Genomic DNA, 23378 nt, shown 5'->3' with positions numbered 1-23378 from the left:
GGAGCAGCTTTTATTATGTAATGGTTCAAACTCTTCTAGATTCTGCTACGTGTTTCCAGAAAAGAAGAAACAGACACATTGAGAGCAACAAGAAGGATGAGACAAATACTCCCTATCACTAAAAACGGGGTTTGTGAGGATGAGAGGATTCCTGCGATCTTGAATACCCTTGGTATAGTGGCCAGAGGAGAAAGCTCAAGACAGGAGAGCTATGTGTTGAGGTACAGCTTGAGATACTGTGTTCTAAAGACTGGGACCCTAGCCTCTCAAATGTTTTTGGCATTATAGATCACACAGAAGCCATGGAGCAGCCCAGTCTAGAGTAAGCTTTTCTGGGCACCCCGCAGATACTCATGCAGACGGAAGACGGATAACAGGACAGGCACTCTCCATGCTTTGGCATGTTGGGCAAGATCCTAGAATCCTGAGTCATGTCTTGTGAGGGAAGCCCTCAAATGACTGAGATGTCATTTCCTGCCATTCCAATGTAATCATGCTAGTAGTTGATTTTAATTAAAACTTAAGAAAATATCTGTACATTTCTCACACATTTGAATTTGTACACATTCCTGCTATGCTTGTTTGAGCCTCTGTTTTTTCATCTTATCCTGTAGATCAAAACACTTGCCTCATTGTGAGGATTAAGTGAGGTAGCATGTAAGTTCCTGGGATGGTGCTTAGGCATATTTAGTAGAAGCTCAGCTGTTTATTCCTTTTTTTTTTTTTTTTTGAGAGACAGAGTCTCGCTCCGTCGGCCAGGCTATAGTGCAGTGGCATGATCTCGGCTCACTGCAACCTCTGCCTCCTGGGTTTAAGCATTTCTGGTGCCCCAGCCTCCAGAGTAGCTGGGAGTACAGGTGCCCGCCACCTCGCCCGGACAATTTTTAGTAGAGACAGGGTCTCACTATGTTGGCTAGGTTGGTCTTGAACTCCCGACCTCAAGTGATCGGCTCACCTCGGCCTCCCGAAGTGTTGGGATTACAGGTGTGAGCCACCGTGCCCAGCCTTTTCTATCATTCTCTCTGCAAGATGGGACTGGAAGGACAAACAGCAAAAGCTGGTATCAGGGCTTATAGCTGGCCTTGGGCTAGGGAAGGATGAGGGGCAACATTTTCATAATAATAATAATGATAGCTACCACTTCTTAAGAACCTATCAGTGGTTTCTAAACTGCCCTGCAGAGTTCTAGGATTCCATGGAGGGTCTCAGGAGCTGCAGTGAACAGAGGGGAGACCAGCAGTTCACATTCAGGGCTGCCTCCTCTGCTTCAAGCAGATCAGTTTTGCTTTTACCTAATATACTGATCCTCTACATAACATTTTGTTTGAAAAGTAGTGTATCTGTTAAAAATGTTTGAACACGTCTACAGAAGTATTGGATCAAATTGATAATATAAGCAAATACATGTTTGTCCAGGTTTCTTCCTTTCCAAGCTTAGGAAAAGCAGATGTGGGGAACAAGAGGCAGTCCCGAATCAATATTCAGTGTGATTTTTGTAATGTTACAATAGTAGGAACAATTAGGCAGTTCTTCCACTTGTGCTATGCAGCAAGCAGCAAAAGCAATATCCGGTGAATGAGAACACTTGGGTATTGCAAGCCGGGAGTACTCAGCAGGCATATATACCACCAAAAGAAAGTGGGGGTTCCCATGCCCAGATGAGCTGATGACCCCCTTAGCTTGGTGGTATGTCCTACCTCTCCTCTGTAACCACAGGAAGCAGAACACAATACACAGATAAGCACTCACAGACAGACAGACAGGCAGATTAGCAGGTAACTAAAAATGTAAACCTAAGGACACAACCAAGAATCACCACACATTTGAGGAAAACTGCAGAGGCATTCCAGAAGGAGAGAATGGTGGGAATGGATAAGAGAGGGAATATACAAAGAATAACAGAATAAAAGCTCTTTTTTTCATTTTTTTTGAGACGGAGTCTTACTTGTCACCCAGGCTGGAGTGCAGTGGCACGATCTCGGCTCACTGCAATCTCTGCCTTTTGAGTTCAAGCCATTCTCCTGCCCCGCTCCCCAGTAGCTGGGATTACAGGCGCGCACCACCATGCCCAGCTAATTTTTGTATTTTTAGTAGAGATGGGGTTTCACCATGTTGGCCAGGCTGGTCTCAAGCTCTTGACCTCATGATCCGCCTGCCTCGGCCTCCCGAAGTGCTGGGATTACAGGCGGAAGCCACCACACCTGGCCTTAAAATATCTTATTATCAATTGAAGAAATAAAACTGCCAGTGAAAGGGCCCACGAGCTATTTAAAATAAATACAAACACAAACTGAAAGACTCCAGATCATACCTTGACAGTTCATGGTAAAGTTTCAGAAAACTAAAGAGGAAGGTCTTAATACTTCTGAAAAGAAAACAAAGCAAAACAAAAATGGATTACTTAACAAAGGAATGGAGGCTTTTAAGATAATCTAACAATATTCTCCAAGTATAAAATGAGACAATTTTTAGATATGCCATCATTTAAAGAAAACAACTAAATAGGCTCATAGGATCCTAACAACCTTAGGAGTGTAACATAGAGAAAACAGAAGTGTTATTAAACCCAAACTGACCATAGTAACATCTGAATTCCAAAGATGGTGGTTGTGACAAAATTCACATCAATGAGGAAATCAATCTTTATTCTGATCTTCTCTTCTCAGGGCCTGGGAAATGGAGAAAGGAAAGTCTAAAATTATGAAGCCTCTGCTGGTTCCCCTGGGCTGCTGAAGGAAAGACCTGGACTACATTACCCTGTGTTTCAACATATTAATGAGTTTTTGAAGGTTAGCCTTCAGTTAGTAGAGGAGAGACAAGTCATTCTGCATAATAAATTGAGAAGGATGACCTTAGGGAAGGCTGGAGGATGAGAGGTGTAGAGTGAGATGGGCTTGCATATCACGGCTGGAGCCTGAACCTGTAGAAAACAGTGGCTTGGAAGGAGGCTTTCCCTTCAGCTGGGGTGGCCGACAGGCTCTTTATTTTCAAAAAATCATTTAACTTTTTACTGTGAATAAACTTTAGTTCATGAAGAAGATGCAAAAATAGTATAGTGGGTTTCCATACACCCTGCACATAGCTTCCTTAAATGTTTAACATGTTACATAATCATAGTACTATTATTAGAACCAGGAAATCCACATTGGTATATTACTTATTATACTGTAAGCCCTTATTTGAATTTTGTCAGTTTTTCCTTCAGTGTCCTTTTTCTGGTACAGAATCCTACACAGAATCCCACATTGCATTTAGTTGTTATTTCTTCTCAGTCTCCCGTAGACTGTAAGTTTCTTAGTCTTTCCTGCTCTTTCATGACCTTGATACTTCTGAAGAGTACTGATCAATTATTTTGTTGAATGTCCCTCAAATTGTATTTTCTTTTCTTTTCTTTATTTTTTAGAGACAGGGTCTTCCTCTGTCACCCAGGATGGGTGCAGTGGTGTGATTATAGCTCATTGTAATCTCAAACTGCTGGGTTCAAGTGATGCTCCCACTTCAGCCTCCTGAGTAGCTGGGACTACAGGAATGCGTCATCACGCCCTGCTAATTATTTTTATTTTTAGTACAGATGAGGTCTTGCCATATTACCCAGGTTGGTCTCAAATTCCCGACCTCAAGCGATCCTCCTGCCTTAGCTTCCCAAAGTACTGGGATCACAGGTATGCACAACCGTGCCCGACAAGTTTTCTTCTGAGTGGACTGAGGTGATGCATTTTTTACAAGAATGCCACAGAAATGATACCGCGTCCTCATGTAATAGGATGTGTGTATCACACAATGCGATTCATGATTGTTGTACTACTAGTGATGTTGACCTATCACTTGATTAAGGGGGTTTTCGCTGAGTTTCTCCACTGTAATGTTATTATTTTCACTGGATAGTTAATAAATGTCTGGAGAAAATGCTTTGAGACTATGCAGTCTGTTTCAACTCAAACTTTCACTCACAGATTTTAGCATCCATGTATATATCCTTTCTGCTACAATTATCATTGTGATGTCTGCCTAGTGGTCATTTTCTATTTCTCTCTATTCTTCTACCATTATTAGTTGGATTTTTTTCTGTGGTGGCCAGGTCTGGGCAAACCTGCCCCCAAGTCTGAGGAAGCTGAGAGGCTAAAGAAAGATGCTGACAAATCCAGTTTCTTCTTAGAAACATTTAATAAAACATCCAGTTTCTTAGAAGCATTAAATGAACAGAAGCCATGTCTGTGTCTCAGATGGGCGCAAGGTGAGATGGTGGGTCCCCACGCCATTATCCCCAAGACCCAGGTCTTATATACCATAAAGGAGGGGTAGTTCAGAAAGGATGTGTAGGATAATTGAAGTATGATAACATCAAGGTTGTTTAGCCTAAGGTCAGGATTTAAGGTAAGTGCTTGCTGTTGCAGAAAAAACAACAGATAAACTAGAAATCTTAGAGGCCTTCCCAGAACAGGGGTTAATCAGAAGCCAACGTGGCACAGCATCATCCAAGATGGGAGTTGCTTTAGCCACCACAGAATTCTACTCAAAGGAAAAGCTGTCCCTTCTCCCCGACTTCTTTATTTAATCAATTACTTCAATATATGGTCACAGGAATATTTATTTTACCATGTGGGTTATAATCCACTATGGTCAATATGGTTATTATTTAGCTTGTTGTTCAAATTGTTCCAGCTTTGGTCTTTTGGAGATTCTTTAGGTTGATGCCTATGTATCTTTGACAAATCTTACTTTATTTTAAAGCATTTCCTTACTTTCTGGCACCATGAGATATTACAGGCTCATTCTGTAATTTCCTTGACCTGCCTGGGACCAACAACTTCTTGAAGGAACCCTGGTTCCTTTTATTTAAGAATGGTATTTAAAAATCAAATCTGGGTACTAGGCATGCTCGCTATTACTGGAGTATCACTGCTTTTAGGCCCTATGACTGGGCATATCTGCATGTATACTAACCTGTTAGTATACACTGACCTGTGTCCATACCCCTGTGTGTATACACTTCTATATTTCTGTATAAGTACTAAAAATGAGTTGACAGGTACAGTAGCTCATGCCTATAATCCCAGAATTTTGGGAGGCTGAAGTGGGAGGATCTCTCAAGGCCAAGAGTTTGAGAACAGCATGGGTACATAGCAAGGCCCTGTCTCTACAAAAAAATACAAAAAAATTCACCTGGCATGGTGGCATGCACCTGTAGTCCCAGCTACTTGGGAGGCTGAGGTGGGAGGCTCGCTTGAGCCCAGTAATTTGAGACTGCAGTGAGCTATCATCATGCCACTGCACTCCAGCCTGGGTGACAGAGTGAGACTCTGTCTCTAAAATAATAAAAATTATGATTTCATAGTAATACAATAGATTCCAATTCAATATCAGAGTGTTCATTTCATTTGAAGGACTTTTAAAGACAGGTGTGTCCAAAGTTAAATGTCTGGTTTATGTGAAAGTACCCTTTCCATCACTACAGCCTTTTAATTGTGACCAATATACACACAAATGGCTTGTGTGTATGTCAAGGAAAAGGGGTCCTTGTCCATGGCTAGAGCAATATAATGCAGAATAAGAACATGAGATTGTGAGATGACTTATAAATTACACTAGCTGAGCAAAGCAAAAGGTCTGAACCAAAGGTAAACAGGAAAACGTAAGGCCCCCATAAGGGACAGACAGCATATGTTCTGCCATTTCTACTTTCTGTACCAATGGCAGATATCAACAAATGACTACCACACACTGACTGACTAAGCAAAAACATGGCTCCAAATTTTCAGACATGCATTTCAGGCAGCCACCACTAAGCAACTGGAATTCACACTGTAGATGACTCCTATCCCTAGGTTAAACAAATGAACAGCTCATGTAAACCATATTAGCTGGGAGAGGAGGGAGAACATTATCCGTCATTAGATTTTTGCACAAATTACAGAAAAAGCCTGACACAACGTGGTCAATGATGTTCAAAAATTCAATGACATGAGGCCAGTTCCTAGGGTTTGGCTCATGATACAAGGTTTCATATCACCTGGTGGCCGGTTCTTCATTTTAGTTTAGATATCAGTGGGACAGACTGTTAACCATGTGTGTAGCTGAGATTTCCAGGTCAGCAGAGTGACTCCAGGCATCTTCCAATTGAATGGGACTTGTTTCTATGACCGATCCTAAGAGAATGGAATGGGTAACATTGTGGACACAGGACCCACCCTCCATATTCCTACTTACTAAGATGGAGCTGCTGCTGTTTCTCTCCCCTCTGGGATTCTCTCTACCTTCCATGTCAAGCCTCTCCTGTGCAAATTTAGCTCACCCCCCAATTGAAGAAATATGTTGAGTAGAGAATGGGAGCCAATCGCCAGTCAGGTTGTATATGAGTTTACATGATGGTGACGGTTTCTTATACCTGGTAAGAGTAGCTAGCAGAAAGCTGTGGCATGAGCTAATTGGAAATAAGAGGGACAACTATGATGGAAAAATGGTGAGGACAATAGAGAAGGTAGGTACTCTGGCAGAGGGACTGCAGAATAATGCTTACCCTTGGGCCTGTGAGTAGAAAGTCCCAGAAGAAAAGAGGGTAAGTTGAATGCAGTGTAAAAATCTGGCTTTGTCAAATCAAATAGAATTCACACGGAAAAATGCTCACAATACAGTGTTCACTAAAAGTAATGTGGCCAAAAAACTCTGTGAATATACTTTGGTCCCTAAGTGTATGAGTGTGTGTTTTCTTTAAATGTGTTACATGCCTACTACAGTAAGACGGCAAGGACAGGGTGGAGAACAGGAATGAATGGACATGGTTTCTGCCCCCATAAGGCTTACAGTTTAATACAACAGATAGCTTTGAAAGTAAACAAATGTTAAGAATGATTGTATCAGTGGCTATCACATTAGGGATGAGTTTATTTTCTTCTTTATAAATTGTATTTTCCATGTTTTCTACAGGAATGATGTATGCCTTTTATAGTGAGAGAAAAGCAACACATCTTATATTTTAAATGAACAAACATTACAAAATATGAAACAAAACAAAGAAGACCAGGCTACAGGAATCAATTCACATTCATCAGGCTTATAGTAACAGCTTTCTTTACAAAACAGAACACCCATTTTATGTATTCAGCTATGGCAAGGTCTTACAATAGTAGCTGAAATTATACAAACACGGTTAAAAAATCAATCTTTGCTCACAAGCGAGATTAAATTATTGTTTGTGTGGTGTTTGTGGCACAGGGAGATGGGAGGATAGTTAGCATCAGATAAAAATATTATATTTCTTTGATTAATAAGGGCTAACTAGATGTGTTTATATGTTATCAACATGCAATTTAATTTGATGTAGTGTAACATTTTCTATCCTCTGACTTGCAAAATGTTTCCATTCTTGGATGAAGATATAGAAGATACTCTAATACACTTTATCGGCATCACACTGCCAAAGCATCTCTTAGAGTAATAAAACTTGAAGAATGTTTATCATTACCTATGCTATGTCAACTTGCTAACTTCGATGCCAGAAAAAGCTTGTCTTACATTTTAAAAGTACAGTAATGGAATATTAATAATAGCAACCACACTTAATGAGTATTTACTTTGTGCCAGACATTTTACATTGATCACTTCACTAGATCATTCACAACAAAAAGCATCACAGATCCATAATCTCTTATCTAAAACTCTGGGGACTGGATGTGTTTTGGAAATGAGAGGTTTTTGGAATTCAGGAAGAAATTGGAATCCTTTGGAATACAGTACATAAATTGCATATATTTTGTAACATTCCAAATGGGTACAGGATAGTAATACGTAATGAAACACATTAATCTTACTATTTCTGCAAATAAATGTATGAAAATTCACACTAAGTGAAACAAAACCATAAATAATATTACAATTTATTTACAAAAATATATTAGTAAATTTATTGGTAAATAACATTTTTACATAAATAAGTTTATTGGTATATGAAATAGGAAGATAAATATAGACCACACACACCACAAGCTTTTAATGTGTTTTGTCACTTATGAAAAAGCTTCTTATTTCTAAAGAAATTTTAAGTAAAATTTAAAACTTTTACTGATGAAAACTAACCCATATCACATATACATGCAATGAATGTTCATTACCTCTGACTGCCTGAGAATCTTGGAGAAGAGGTTGTTCCAGTATTACCATGTCTATGAAACCAGGTTGGAGCTGGACATCTGATGAGCCAGAAACAGGACTGTCAAGAGATGAAGCGGTATTACCACACAGAGCTTTATTAAATACGTTTCCCAGTTTCATCTGCCTCCTTAACACTGGTTTCTGTCTAAGCAGTTTCTCTTTAATTGACTAAATTGTCATCAGCTCTTGCTCACTGATAAATGTACATCGTTCAAGGCCAGCAATTAATCAGTAACACATTTTCGCCGTATGATCTATGGAGATTTTTTTCACCCAAATTCATAATGTCATCATCATGACTACCACCACCTTCATACTGATCTGCATTTAATACCATCTCAGCAATTTCCCCATCACTCTTAGGGTGCACTATGGGTTCATCATTATCAATGTTAACCATTTCTTCAATGTCAGCTTCTTCTAACTTATTTACACTTTTGGCTGATAAACTTTTGGCATAGGTAATGAGTTATCCCCATTGTTTTCTCACTAGAGTCATGAAATCCTTCAAAATCTTCATCAGCTAGGTCATTTTCAAACATCATTGTAGCCCAAAGTCTGTGCCAACCATTTGTTAATGTTGACTTATCAACATCGTTCCAAGCATTAGCAACTGTGTAGATGGCATCCTTAAGACTAAATTCTTTAAGGAAGTCCTGATTTTCAGGCCTCTGTTAACTGAAGCAAGCATACTTTTCAAAAAAAAAGTGTTTATACTTGCTCTTCGCGGAGTGTACAATTCCTTGGTCACAAGGCTGTACTACAGACGTCACACTGGGGGGAAAGTCAATGCCAAAAGCATTGCTCTTCATAAGATGTGCAGGAGGGGCATATGCAGAACCGTTATCTAGAAACAACAAAATTTTGCAATTGTCTTCCGGTCCAGTTTGCAATGAGCTCATGCTGCTGGCACAAAGTGCCTATCAAACCAGTTGGAAAAGATTTTCCATTACTGATGCTTTCTTGTGTGCATAATAATATACAGGTAAATTATGCACACCTTTTAAACACCTTGGATATAGGCTATTTCCGATCACTGCCAATTTTATCTTGTGTGTGCCTGCAGCATTAGCATACCCAAGAACAGTTAACTTTTGCTTGTTACCTTTGACATCTGTTGTTGCTCTTTTGTTAGCCATTGTTGAGGTTTTTCTAGGAACATAGCACCAGTACAGAGCTGTTTCATCAGCATTGTAAATCTGTTCAGGGCTAAGATTTTCATCAGATATTATCTTAGCAAATTCATCAATGTAATTTTCAGTAGCTTCATCATCAGGAGAAGCTTTTTCACCACAGATTTTAAGATACTTGATTCCATGACACTTTTTACATTTCTGCAGCCAGCCTTCTGAATATTCACACTCTCCTTCAATGTTCAGTTCTTCATGGTATATTCTAGCTTGTTTCATGACCAACAAACCAGTCAGTGGTATATTTTTACTTCTTTGTTGTCAAATTCATTCACTTAACACAGGGTCAAGATCTTCATTTTTGGCTCTATGCAATATTTTTCTAATTTTCATTAGTTCCCGGTTATCGCTGTCACTATAAAATTTCAACAACTTGTCTGTTTATTTAAGTCATATATCGTGGTGGTTCCCATACCATATTCTTCAGTAAGACACCTCACAAACATACTAACGTCAAGTTTCTGCAATAACTCCACTTTCTGAGATACTGATAAAGACAGATGCTTCCTTTTCTTCTCACTGTTATCCGTAGGTATATATTTAGCTCTTTTCGACATTTTCCATGGAATTAATCCCCAAGTCAGAAAATGTCAGCAAATAGAGGCATGTGTGACTTATGGATACAAGTGCTGAGACAACAGAGGCTTCATATTTGTTCACAGTAGGTTTATTTTTGGGCATATAATCCTGGTGCCAAACTTACAAAAACACTTTTGGGTTTCACAGTGTTTTTGTTTTTTGTCCTGTTTTGGAATTGCAGAGTAGAGACTGTAGACCTGCATTAAAAATATCATTTTAGGCCGGGCGCGGTGGCTCAAGCCTGTAATCCCAGCACTTTGGGAGGCCGAGACGGGCGGATCACGAGGTCAGGAGATCGAGACCATCCTGGCTAACATGGTGAAACCCCATCTCTACTAAAAAAAAATACAAAAATCTAGCCGGGCGATGTGGCGGGCGCCTGTAGTCCCAGCTACTCAGGAGGCTGAGGCAGGAGAATGGCGGGAACCCGGGAGGTGGAGCTTGCAGTGAGCTGAGAGCCGGCCACTGCACTCCAGCCTGGGCGACAGAGCGAGACTCCGTCTCAAAAAAAAAAAAAAAAAAATATCATTTTAATGATGAAAAGACTGAGGCTCAGTTAGTTAGTATCTTGCTCAAGGTTATGCAGCTATTACTTGTCTTTTCTGCTTATATTTAGTCTCCTAATATTTGGTCACTTTAACAGACAGAAAAATGTTTGTTTTTCTGGTATTGTCTGCCAAGATGATTTGAGCTAGAATAGTTTTAGCACAGGAACCTGATACTCTTATTTGACTGACACAGTCAGTAGTTGAGCCCCAATGCTGAATAACATGGAGATGCTGTGGCAAGAGGTTAGAGTTCCTAAATTTATAGTTATTGAATATAGATTTTTCTTTTTGTACCAAATGATCTGTTTGGTACTTACTGCCTGTTACTTACTGCTTCACAATGAGCAATCAGGAAAAATGAAAGAGCTCATTGCAAATGTCCCAAACACTCCCACAAGTATTCCCTAAATATCCACTCATTTAAAAGGCTTTTTTGTTTGTTTCTAAACTGTTCTGAAAATTGTACATCCCAACTGTGACTCAGAATTGTTAATCAAGCTCAGAATTAAAACACATTTTATACATTCTAATAAAATGTTTCTTTTAATTTAGAATTCAGAAAGAATTCATTAGCATTTTTAATGACTTTTAAGCTTCTGTGGTTTGAGCCTTATTTCATGGACTCTTTTATAAGTTCCTACTGGAAGGCCAGCTTTTCTTCCTCATTCTCATCTTCCCCATATTTATTTAGATCTTCCTCATATGTCTAATACAAACTGTTATAAATGCCTGAAGTTTACTGATTCACTCCTAAGTCTTTCTTTTTCTACTGGGTGTAACAGCAGTCCTTTTGGCTGGACTGTTATAAAAATGAGTAAAAGCACAGTTCTGTAAGACAAAATTCTAAACCCCCCAACTGACTGAATGGACCCCTCTGTTGGCCAAGGGCATTCCAAATTAAACCTGAAAAACTAGCTCAGGCCTTGATGGGAAGGGTGGTAGTTGGGCATACCTCATTGTACCCTCCTCCCTTTGGAATTCAGGCACAAGTGATCAGCGTTAACAATAAAACAGAGATCTTAACACTGGCAAAACAGACTCTTTGTAGCAATAAGATACCAAATTCTAACCTGACTCCAGTATAGCATCACATGACAGCAGGCTCTGAAAGAAAATGAAGTATTTTACCCCAAAATATATTTCTTTGACATATTTTGAAATGGCTCTGCAAAGCTGTCTCTTGTGGGGATAAGGATTCTATAGATAACCCTTTTTCTTTTCTAGATCTTTTCCTGATCCAGGAGAGACTAACTAAAGGTCTTACATAATACCTTTTCAGGTCTGATAAGAGATATTTGCCATCTACTCTCTCTGAAGCCTACTACTTGGAGGCTTCATCTGCATAACAAGAACCTTGGTCTTCACAACCCCTTATTTTAACACAGACATTCCTTTCCACTGATTCCAGGTCTTTAGATAATAACTTAACTCTTTCAGCCTATTGCCAATTAGAAACTATTCGAATGCACCTATGACCTGGAAGTCTCCCTGCACCGCCCACTGCCAATTTGAGTTGTTCTGCCTTTTCAGACTGAACCAATGGACACCTTACATGTATTGATAGTCTGCCTGTTAACTTCTGCCCCTCTAAAATGTATAAAATCAAGTTGTAACCCAACCACCTTGGGCACATGTTCTCAGGACCTCCTGAGACTGTGCCCCAGGCTTTGGTCACTCATATTTAGCTCATAATAAATCTCCTCAAATATTTTCCAGAATTTGACTCTTTTTCATTAACAGCTAGTATAATTCAGAAATGTTCAATTCTAGTAAATAATTGGGTATTACATGGAATACCTGGGTGACAAAAATTATCTGTACAATACCTGTGACATGCAATTTACTCATGTAAGAAGCCTGCACATGTACCCCTTGAGCCTACAGTACAAGTTGGAAAGAAAAAAATTCTAGTAAATATGAGAAATGTATAATATTGAGACTATATTATACAAAAATATATATCACATGTAATATATAATTTTACTCCTATAAATGTTTACATTTCTTTTAACTTTCTGACTCTGTAATCACACTTAGTTTAAAACACAAACACACTGTATGGCTGGATAAAATATTTTCTTCCCTTATATTCTTATTTTATCAACTTTTTTTAATTTTAAATTTTTAAAATTTTTTTACTTTTAAAACTTTTTTGTTAAAAACTAAGATGTACACACATTGGCCTATCCCTACAGAGGGTTAGGATCATCAATATCACTGTCTTCCACATTCACATTTTGTTCTACTGGAAGGTTTTCAGGGGCAATAACACACTTCAAACTATCTTCTATAACAATGCTTTCTAGAATAACTCCTACAGGACCTGTTTGAGGCTGTTTTACAGTTAACCTTTCTTCTTTTTAACTGCGTTTTTCCTGAGACTAAAGCTAGTCAAGTTGACTCTGAAGAAAAATCACCACCACAGCTTACAGATTCCTTCACCAAGGAGGTAATGGGATCTCATAGCCTAATACATAGTAAATGATTAACAAAGAAATGCTTCTTTTTTTCCTCACACATTAAATTTTGTTTTTTCTGTTTTTGTTTTTTTTTGGGGGGGACAGGCTCTGGCTATGTTGCTCAGGGTGGAGTGCAATGGCATGATGTTGGCTCACTGCAACCTTTGCCTCCCAGGCTCAAACCATCCTCCCACCTCCGCCTCCCAAGTAGCTGGGACTACAGGAGGACACTACTACACCTGGCTAATTTTTGTACTTTTGGTAAAGACACGGCTTCGCCATGTTTTCCAGGCTGGTCTTGAACTCCTGGGCTCAAGCAATCTTACTACCTCAGCTTCCCAAAACATTGGGATTACAGGCATGAGCCACCAAGTCCAGCTAGGACACATTAAATTTTAAAAAATGTTTATTACAAATTCAAAAAGATCTTATAATAAAAAAATCTCACCCTTTCACATCTCCAGGCCTGCTTTCCAGGGGCAACTATTCTTATAATTTGTTTTTAGTATTTCTGGCAATTACTATACCAAATACTCTATCTTTAAATGATATGCTCCTCCTAATGTTATTTCTTCATGTATCAATTATAGATATCTATGTACTTCCTACAGACAAGCACTTAGCTCTAGATAGTTACATATATTTTTTCCTGTACCAGTTACCTTTGCACACTGAAATGATATGCCTAAACGTCTACATCCTGTTGTCTCATTTCTTGATTTGCACTTTGTAAGATTCTGGTATTATAGACTAAGACTCAATCCTTCTTGTTTCTTCTCTTCCTACACTTTTCCTTCCATACCTCTGCTGAGCAAAACCTAGGCCTTAGAGAATATAATTCTAGCTCTTCTTTAGCATGTCATACAGGGCCCTTTATGATCTAGCCTCTGCCCACTTTTCTTATCTCCTGCCATTACCCACTTCAGCTAATGTTCACAGTCATGCTGAAGTAGGTATTTAGTTTTTGGAATCTTTTGTGAACTCTTGTTCTTTTTATCATTGTCTCATAGCTTTCCATGGCCTGGAATGGCCTCCTCCTACAATTCACTGGCAAATCCCACTCACTTTCTTCAGCCTACATGCTACATTAAGAAATCTTCCCTAGTAGATGTCCCTTATTACATCAAAAAGTATTTATTGAGTACTCGTTTTGTGCAAGGTATGGTTTTATATGTTGGGGCTATAGAGGACCAAGATAGTAATGAGTTTGCATTCTAATGACTTAATAAACAGATTTAATAAATATTACTACCATTATGAAACCTACTATGTGCCAGGATTATACTAAATAACTTACATATGCTATTTTAATCCTCACAACAATTTTATGAGCCCTATAAGTGGCTGGGCTTGTACTCAATCTCAAGTCTGACTTCACAGCATTACTTTTAAGCTATGCTCACTCTGCTCCCATTACTCCTTGTTCATTTCTATTACAGCATTTGTCATGTTTTGAAATACTTCGCATATGGATTTCCCCATATGAACAATAGGAGATAAAAAAATTATTTTCAGGATGGTGTAGAACCAGTGCCATTCTAGATGTATACGAAAGAAGTTAATACATTATATATAATGGGTGCCTAAAGGCTTAGGGATTAATTGTCTCTTGAAATCCCAGGTTGAGAAGGGCTGCTTTAGAAGAAGGCCTGTTAAGGGCCTCTCAAGGGTAGAGAAATCTGCCACTTAGTGGGTGACTGATAAATTTTTGTTGAACTTGTTATTTAAACCTTTGTAATTAATACACCCTCAAAAGTATTATTTTGGGATTGAAAAGTGAGTTGCTTCAGTCTTGCTTCTAGAAATGGCTTTGCAGTAGGAGTTAAGCACTTAGTATTTTCTTAAGAGAATTCCAGGGGTGCTGGATCCAAACTTTGGGAGGAGAAAGAATGCATGGACTCTAAAGCCAGATCACCCCGATTCAAATTCCAGTCTCACTGTTTGTTATATAAATTGAAACAAGTTATTATTTAACATGTGCCAGATACTTTTATAAATACTTTACACTATTACCTGATTTAATCTTCAACACTTCTATTTAGTAGATAGCTTTACTCTTTCCTTACAAGCTCCACGCCTCAGTTTCCTCTTCTATTAATAGGAGTTAACAACAAATTGCCTTACAGAGTTACTCTTAGGATTAAATGAGTATAAAGTGCTAAGAACACTACCAGGCATAAAGGAAGTCAGCTATTACTAACAGTAGAGACTGTGGCCAGGGCAGAAAATCACTCTGATGTAACTTAACTTACCAAATTTCTCACTTTAGGTTAATGTTCATTTCAAGGCACAGATGGAATTCTTTGGAAAGGGTACTTAATCTCAAGCACTTCCCAATCAAGCTGGCTCTGCATCTCCCTAAGGGAAAAACCCAGCAGCTGGTGCCAAAACGAAAAACGTAGGAAAAAATACCTCTAAAATCTGGTCAGTTTTCTGCAACTCCTCTGCCATCTTCCAAGTCCACATTATCATTATCTTTTCCTGGAATCTCTTGCAACAGCATCCTCCTTGGCTGCCTCTAGTTTCTCCAGGAGATTAACCTTTTCAAAAGATAGACGCACATTGGATTGTACCATGCCCATGCGTAAAACCGGTTATCCAGTAAGCATTTCATAATACTCAAGTCAGTAACTTGGCTAAGACTTATAGGATCTGGCCTCGGCCCATGCCTCCAGATTCACTCCCCTGACTCCTCCCCATGGTCTCTACCCAGCCACATAAGCCTTCATTCATTGTTCAACAAATATTGATTTGCTTGTCTTGTGTTACAGAGTCATTGAGGATACATTAGTGACCAAACAAAACACAGTTCTTCTACTCACAGAACTTACATTTAATGGGGCAGGGGAAAAACAACAATTGCTAGTTGTAAAAAGTATAAAAATGAAATTGAACCTACAAATAAAAAAAACAGTGCTCACTTGAGATACAGTAGTCAGGAAAGTCTTCTTTAAGAAGGTACTATTTTAGATGTAATCTAAAGGATAAAGGGAAGTGCCATGTGTTGAATGGGGAAGAGAGAATTCAGGTAGAGGGAATAACCCATGCAAAGGTTCATACATGCTGGAAAGAAGTTGTGTTTGAGGTATCCAGAGCAGATCAACTTACTGTACAGTTAGTGGGCAGTGAGGTTGGCCGACACCTGATTGTGCAGGACCTGGGAGGCCGGGGTAAAGATCAGAATTTTATTCCCTTTTCCCCCTCCTCTTTTTATTTTAGAAAATCTCAGTTATTTTAGAAAGTTGCAAGACTAGTACGATGTACACCATTATACCCTTCAACCTAGATTCATCAATTACTAATATTTTGCCACATTTGCTTTCTCTATTTTACTTTTTTGCCATATCTTTTGAAGGTAAGCTGCAAACACTGTGACACTTTGCTAATTACTTTAGCAAGCGCCAGCGCCTTCCAAAAACAAAGGCATTCTTCCACTTAACCACAAATTCATTCTCACATGCAACCAATTTAAAACTGATTCATCTAATATGTAGTTCATATTTAAATTTCCCCAATTGTCCACAAATGTATTTCGCAGTTTTGTTTTGTTTTTTTAATCTATGAACCAAGATTCACAGATTTCATTTGGTTTCTTTTGACTCTCGACTAAAGCAATTCTCCACTTCGTTTTTTTCTTTTTCCTGTCACGACACTGACACTTCTGAAGAAGAGCCTAGGCCTGTTGTTTTGTAGAATGTTCTACATTGTTTTTTTCTGATTGTTTCCTCATGATTAGATTCATGTCAAACATTTCTAGTACAAATAGTATCGGGTGCTATTAGCGATGCTAAGTATCTTCACTTAGTTAAGGTATGTCTAATAAATCTCTTCAGTGTAAAATTCTACTTTCCTTTTATAATAAATTATCTGTAGGGTGATTCTTTGAGATACTAACATCCTCATCCCCGACAACCTTTCAGTTAATGCTTTGTTTCAGCATCTTGCATTCATTAGTTTTAACATTCATAAGCTTACCTACATCAATTTTGAGACTGGCAGTTGCACAATGGGGATGCAGCGAGGGAAGTGACCCTCCGGATCCCGGGATGCCGAGTCTTTTCAAACCCCGTAGGGACAGTACTGGGAAGTAGCTGGCCCGCCATTCCTCGGCCAGTCCTTGGGGAGTCGCAGGACTAAGTGCAGTGGCAGCGGCCTCACGTCGGGCCTTCGCCACATCTTTATTGCCTCGAGGACAGAATCGGAGATCGGTGTCACAGTCAACAGCGTGGGACTCACAACACCCGTGAGGAAGCGCACTATTAGTGCCCGACTAGCCCAGCTGGTAGGCAAACGAGACCCTCGGCACCCGGGCTGTGCACGCCTGCTTCCGCTCATTGGCTGCCCGCGTTTCAAGACCCGCCCTCACATTGGAGAGCTTCTTCCGGGAGCCACTAGAAAGTCCGCAGCGCGAGGCGGCAGCGCTCCCTGGCGGAGGTCCGGACGCCCCACCCACTCCCAGCGTTCAGTGCGGTGCCCTGGCCGCCATTGTTTGAATTTGAAAACGATAATATTGCAGTGCTTCTCGCGGGTCCGCCTGACCAGGCGACGTTTGCAGGTGAGGAGGTGGCCCGGGGGAAGGTGTAGGGAAGGAGGTGGGTGATTGCATATATATGGGGCCTAAGGTGAGGAAACGGCTTTGGCAATGTGGGCATGTTCCGACAGTGCTCGTACCCCCGTGGAGGTTACTGTCAGGAACTGGGTTGCGGAGCGATGGGAACACCGGGTACGCAGCATTGAGTCATACTATTTCGGTTAGGGTTTAAATCTCGCCGCCACTGCTTATTAGTTGAGTGACGCAAGACAATTCATTTAATCTCTCTGTATCTTAGTTTTCTTATCGGTTAAAAGGCGGCAATAAAGTATCAATTTCTTTCGGCTTTTGTGAAGATTAAATGGTAATGTGTAAAGTTGTTAGTGCTGGCACACAGTAGTTACTAAATGTTTGCAGTCATTAACATTATTATTGTTGTTGCTTCTGTTGTTGAGAAACAGGCCTCTTTTGCCACAGCTAGTTTTCTGAAGCTCTGAGGTGAGCAGTTTGCTCGGCAGGTAGGTAACACGGCCTTTTTGCGGGGGGGAGCCCTGTGGTGGCCTCTGTGCACTTATTTCCAGATTACTCCTACTGGTGCTTGGGGCTTACCCTTCTAGGGTTTTGCAGTGCCAGGCTGAAGAGTTCGTGGCACAGTGACTGCTGTTATTCCCCAGTTCCGAAGGCTTTCTCCATCTCGATTCGCTCCCTGGTTCAGTGATGCCTGTCTGGCAAATTCTCTAATATTTTTTGCTAAAGTACTAGTTTACACAAGTTCATGCCTTATGGGTTAGGTAGTGTAACAGTGTATGTGTTTTATTACATGTCCAAGACTCCAGATTTTAAATTGTAAAATAACGTAAAATACTCATCAGTTAGTTGTGAAGACTTTTTTTGAGGCTGTGTGTTGTAGACCACTTTCAGAAACCTTATTCAGTAACAGATTCTACTGTTTTTCACTCAAGTCTCCAATTGCGGATTCTTATTGGAGAGAAGATAAATAAAGATGCAGTTTTCCAGTCAGAGCAGCCTTTTGAATGAAAAATGAGGTCTTGAAGCCTCATGAAATATAGTATTACAGATTAGGACCGATTTTTTTTGGGGGGGTAAGGGGGGGAAGAGTTTTTTCTTTATAACCATTATTTAAAGTCATTAGTCAGAGAGTCTTCATCCCTACATAAGTCACTGAATTTGTTGTAGGGGCTACAGAGTGGTATAAGATAAGGTTCTTGCCATCAAGAAGGTTCCAGTTTAGTTGGGTAGGCCATGTATAAGTAGTAGTCATATATAATTGCAAGAAGTTACATCTCAACACTTTTAGAAATGCTAGGAAGTAGTTTGTTCATTGAAAAATGAGCATATGAACAAATACTTTATTATAATTGCTTTTCGTACACAGGAATATTCTTTTTTAATTCAGCAGTTTAAAAGATTTATCAACACTTTTCTTTAAACCAAAAGTTATTATTTGAAGCCACAGATGTTTTTTAGTTTTCTGGGCATTTCCATGAACTCTGTGTTTTGAAATGTCAAGCCGGTACTTTAACATTTTGCAAATGCTCCCCGCTCTGCACCCCCTTCCCCATGATCTAGATCGGTGCTTTCCTTAGCCCTTTTGTAATTTAGGGGAAAAAATCCAGCCATGTTCTTGTGATAAGTTTAGGATAAGTTTTCTTCTGATCAAGGAAAAAGATTGTCAACAAGGTGACAGGAATAAACAAGGACTTTGACAGAATTGTAGGCAAAGGAAATCCCTCTCAGTATGGGACGTTTTCTAGACCAGGTGAGGGACCACCATCCAGAGGTCAAAGAGGGCAAAGGGGATGGGGAGTGGGGAGGAAAGAATCATAGAGGGGCTTACATGTTTAAGTGATGTTGCACAGTGGAGAGTCTCTGGATCATAGAACTCTCAAGGGCAGCAGCGGCTTGGGGGTCTTGATAATCCCAGGTTTTATGTGTCTGGCAAATGTTGGGTGCAGTTTCATGGGGTGTTCAAATTGGCAGGCTCTAAATGGCTAAAAATATGCTTATTTTTGGCCGTATTTAAAGTAAATGGATGCTTCAGAATTTGAGTTTGGTACCCCAGCAGGCTTTTTTTTTTTTTTTTTTTTGAGACAGAGTCTTGCTCTGTTGTCAGGCTGGAGTGCAGTGGCACGATCTCGGCTCACTGCAACCTCTACCTCCTGGGTTCAAGTGATTCTCCTGCCTCACCCTCCTTAGTAGCTGGGACTTCAGGCACACGCCACCACACCCGGCTAATGTTTTTGTATTTTTAGTAGAGATGGGATTTCACCATGTTGGCCAGGATGGTCTCGATCTCCTGACCTTGTGATCCACCCGCCTTGGCCTCCCAAAGTGGTGGGATTATAGGCATGAGCCTCTGCTCCTGGCCATAGGCTTTTTAATTTTTATTTTAAACATTTATGGTCTTTGATCCAGTAGGCATTTGAGCTAAGATCCCTACCAGCTGTGAAGAAGTATATAATTTAGGGCCATCATGCAAGGGCCATCTTTGGTTCATTTTATATAATACCTGTGGGTTTTGCTCGTTACTACTTTCTTGAGCTAGGGACTTTAGTTTGGGAGTCACTGATCTGGATATTTTATAATCTTGCCAAAAAACAGCTCAGAGTCCTCCCCCTCTCTCTGGTATTGTACATCTAGTAGATTCTCAGTAAATATTAGAATGTTAGTATTTTTTAGTTAAGATTATCCTTAAGTTTACCTTTTAGTTTAGTGATTTTATGTTTAATTCAATTGTAATAGTTTACTGATGCATTATTCCTATTTAACTTAAAACCTGTGATGTGTCAGGTACTGTTTTGAATGTGTTTACATATATTATTTTACTTTTTACTTGAATTTGAAATTGGAAGTAATTTTTCAGATAGCTGAGGTTTTTTTTTTTTTCCTCCCCTTGACGGAGTCTCTCTCTCTCGCCCAGGCTTGAGTGCAGTGGTGTGATCTCGACTCACTGCAACCTCCACGTCCGGGGTTCAAGCAATTCTCTGCCTCAGCCTCTCGAGCAGCTGGGATTACAGGCACCTGGCACCACGGCCGGCTAATTATTTTGTATTTTTAGTGGAGGTGGGATTTCACCGTCTTGGCTAGGCTGATCTTGAACTCCTAGCCTCGTGATCCACCCCCACCCCCCTTGGCCTCCCAAAGTGCTGGGATTACAGGTGTGAGTCACCACGCCAAGCCCAGATAACTGAGTTTTAACTTCTAAATGCTAAAAGAAAGTCTGTAAGTAACATTCTACAGGAGTCACTAAGTAGATAACACAAGGTTATAATTTACTCTGTGATCTCCTTACTATTTGAGTTTTGAAAGGATTTCAGGGAGAGAGTAAACGTTTTATACCATCTTTACAGATTACCTGTACTCATGAAACCTCTTTGAATGGATATTGTATGAAAATAGTAGGCTGTGTTCAGTATTATTAGATTCAGAATCTGTAAATATAATTTGATCTTTTATCTTTCCTGTAGGCTATTGTGTTATAAATGTAATGCTTTTCTTTTCTAAAATCTAGTTATTTGGAGGGAAGTAGTGGGCTAGACTTTTGAAAGTGTGGGTGGTTTATATGCTGACTTATTAATATTGTTAAAAAAGTTACTGTTATTCTTGCAGAATGGAATCTAATTTTAATCAAGAGGGAGTACCTCGACCATCTTATGTTTTTAGTGCTGACCCAATTGCAAGGCCTTCAGAAATAAATTTTGATGGCATTAAGCTTGATCTGTCTCATGAATTTTCCTTAGTTGCTCCAAACACTGAGGTAAGTACAAGAAAAACATTGTGTTGATTATTATGCCTCCTTCTAATACAAAGGTTGGCAAACAATGGCCTATTTTTGTATTACCTGTTTTTGTACTTAGATACAAGCTAAGAATGGTTTTTATATTTTTAAATAGTGGAAGAAAAATCAAAATAGGAATAATGTCACATAACAAATTATATAAATTTCAAACATCACTGTCCATAAATAAATTTTTATTGCATCACAATTGTACTTTTTGGTTTATTTATTTACTACATTTGTTGTGACACTATCATGGCAGAGTTGAGTAGTTGTGACAGAGACTATAGGGTCTCTAGAACCTAAAATATTAACTATCTAGCTTTTTACAGAGAAAATTTATTGACCTCTGGATTGGCATGACGTTTTTGAGATTTGTCATGCATCACATATCAGTTTTTTCCTTTTTATTGCTAAGTAGTTGTCTGTTGTTCAGATATGCCACATTTCCATTTATCATTTGATGGACGGTTAGGTAGTTTACAGTTTGAGGCCATTATAAGTAATGCCGCTCTGAACATTCTTGTGCAAGCCTTTTTGTGGATTTGTGTTTTCATTTTTCTTTGGTAAATACCTAGGAATACAAACTGTGTAAGTTTAACTTTATAAATAACTACAAAACTGTTTTTCAAAGTGGCTGTTCCAGCACCAGCAATGTGTGTAGGTTCCAGTGCTTCTGCCTCTTTGCCAACACTTGATAATGTAAATCTTTATTTCTAGTGGATGTGTAATGGTACCCTGTTTTGGTTTTAGTTTGCTCTGATGAGCACTCTTTCAAGTATTCTTGGCCATTTTTCTACTTTCTTTGTAAAGTGTCTCTTCAGGTCTTTTTCCCATTTAAATTAGGTTGTTTCATTAGTGTTGTGTGAGAAATCTTTGTGTATACAAATCCTTTGTCAGGTTAATAGTGTCTTGATCAGATGTTTTAAAATTTAAAGACATTCAATTTAACATTTATTTTTCTTTTTTGGTGAATTTGTGTTTGTGTGTGTGTGTGTGTGTGTGTGTGTGTGTTTTCTTTAAGAAACTTTTGCCTTCCCTAAAGTTTTTGTCTTACTTTTTCTAGAAATTTTATAGTTTTCATTTGAGTAGTTATATCTATGGTCCATTTTGAACAGTTTTTATGTGCAGTTGATACAGGGACCTAGGTTAACTTTTTTCTTTTTCTTTTTAGCTTCCATACATTTTTTTAACTACATAAATAGTTATTTCAGCATTATCTATTGAAAAGACTTTCCTTTCCCCATTGTTTTGGTGCCTTTACAAATGACTGTATATGTGTATCTATTTCTGGATTTTATTCTCTTCCTTTGACCTATTTGTCCTTATTCCAACACAACACCATCTATTTCTGTAGGTTTATAATGATTCTTGAAATTAAGTAGTGTGAATTCTCCAATTTTGCTTTTCTTTTCTAGGAAAGTTTTGGCTTTTCTAGGTCCTTTGCATATTCATAAATATTAGAATCAGCTTACCAGTTTCCACAAGACAGCATCTTGAGATTTTTGACTGAGATTGCGTTAAATCTGTGGATCAATTTGGAGAGAATTAACATCTTGACAATATTGAGTTTTAATCCATGAACATGGTATTCTTCATTTTATTTAGGTCTTTAATGTCTCAGCGGTATTTTTTACTTGTCAGTGTAGAGGCGTTTCGTGTCTTTTGTCAAATATATTTATAAACATTTTATGTTATTTGATGCTATTGTAAATAATATTTTTAGTTGCTTTAGGCATAATGAAAAACTGCATATATTTCAAATATGCAGTTTGATAAGTTTTGACATATGCATACACTTGTGTAACTGTCACCAAAGTCAAGCTAATGAGTATATCCATTACCCTCAAAAGTTTCCTTGAGGCTCCCTGTAAGTCCTCCCTCCCATCACACCTCCAAGTAACCTCTGATTAGCATTCTGTTAGTATAAGTTAATTTTTTGTAGACTTGTTGGATTTTGTATGCATATGTTCATGTTGTTTCTAAATAAAGAAAATTTTATTTCTTCCTTTCCAATTTGGATGACTTTTGTCTTTTCATTTCCTTTTTTTCTTCCATTTTTCTTTTCCTTTTCTTTCCCCTTCTTTCCCCTCCCCTTCTTTCTTTCTCTTCTTCCCTTCCCTT

General features: G+C 38.9%; 1 protein-coding gene across 2 annotated transcripts in view; it reads left to right on the top strand.

Annotated features, from left to right (window-relative positions):
* The first annotated feature begins 17305 nt into the window (after window positions 1-17305).
* Window positions 17306-23378, top strand: part of KIF20B (kinesin family member 20B) — a 70345-nt gene continuing 64272 nt past the window's right edge. For both annotated transcript variants that reach the window (XM_011947857.1, XM_011947855.1), the window contains exons 1-2: window positions 17306-17479; window positions 21086-21233. In XM_011947857.1, the coding sequence (XP_011803247.1) occupies window positions 21087-21233 (147 nt within the window). In that variant the 5' untranslated portion in view covers window positions 17306-17479; window position 21086. The remainder of the gene's footprint in view (window positions 17480-21085; window positions 21234-23378) is intronic.

The sequence above is a fragment of the Colobus angolensis genome, unplaced genomic scaffold (assembly GCF_000951035.1).
Source record: "Colobus angolensis palliatus isolate OR3802 unplaced genomic scaffold, Cang.pa_1.0 Scaffold270, whole genome shotgun sequence".
In the NCBI taxonomy this organism is placed as follows: domain Eukaryota; kingdom Metazoa; phylum Chordata; class Mammalia; order Primates; family Cercopithecidae; genus Colobus; species Colobus angolensis.
The sequence above is the reverse complement of the archived record's forward strand: the minus strand, read 5'-3'. Positions and strand labels throughout refer to the sequence as shown.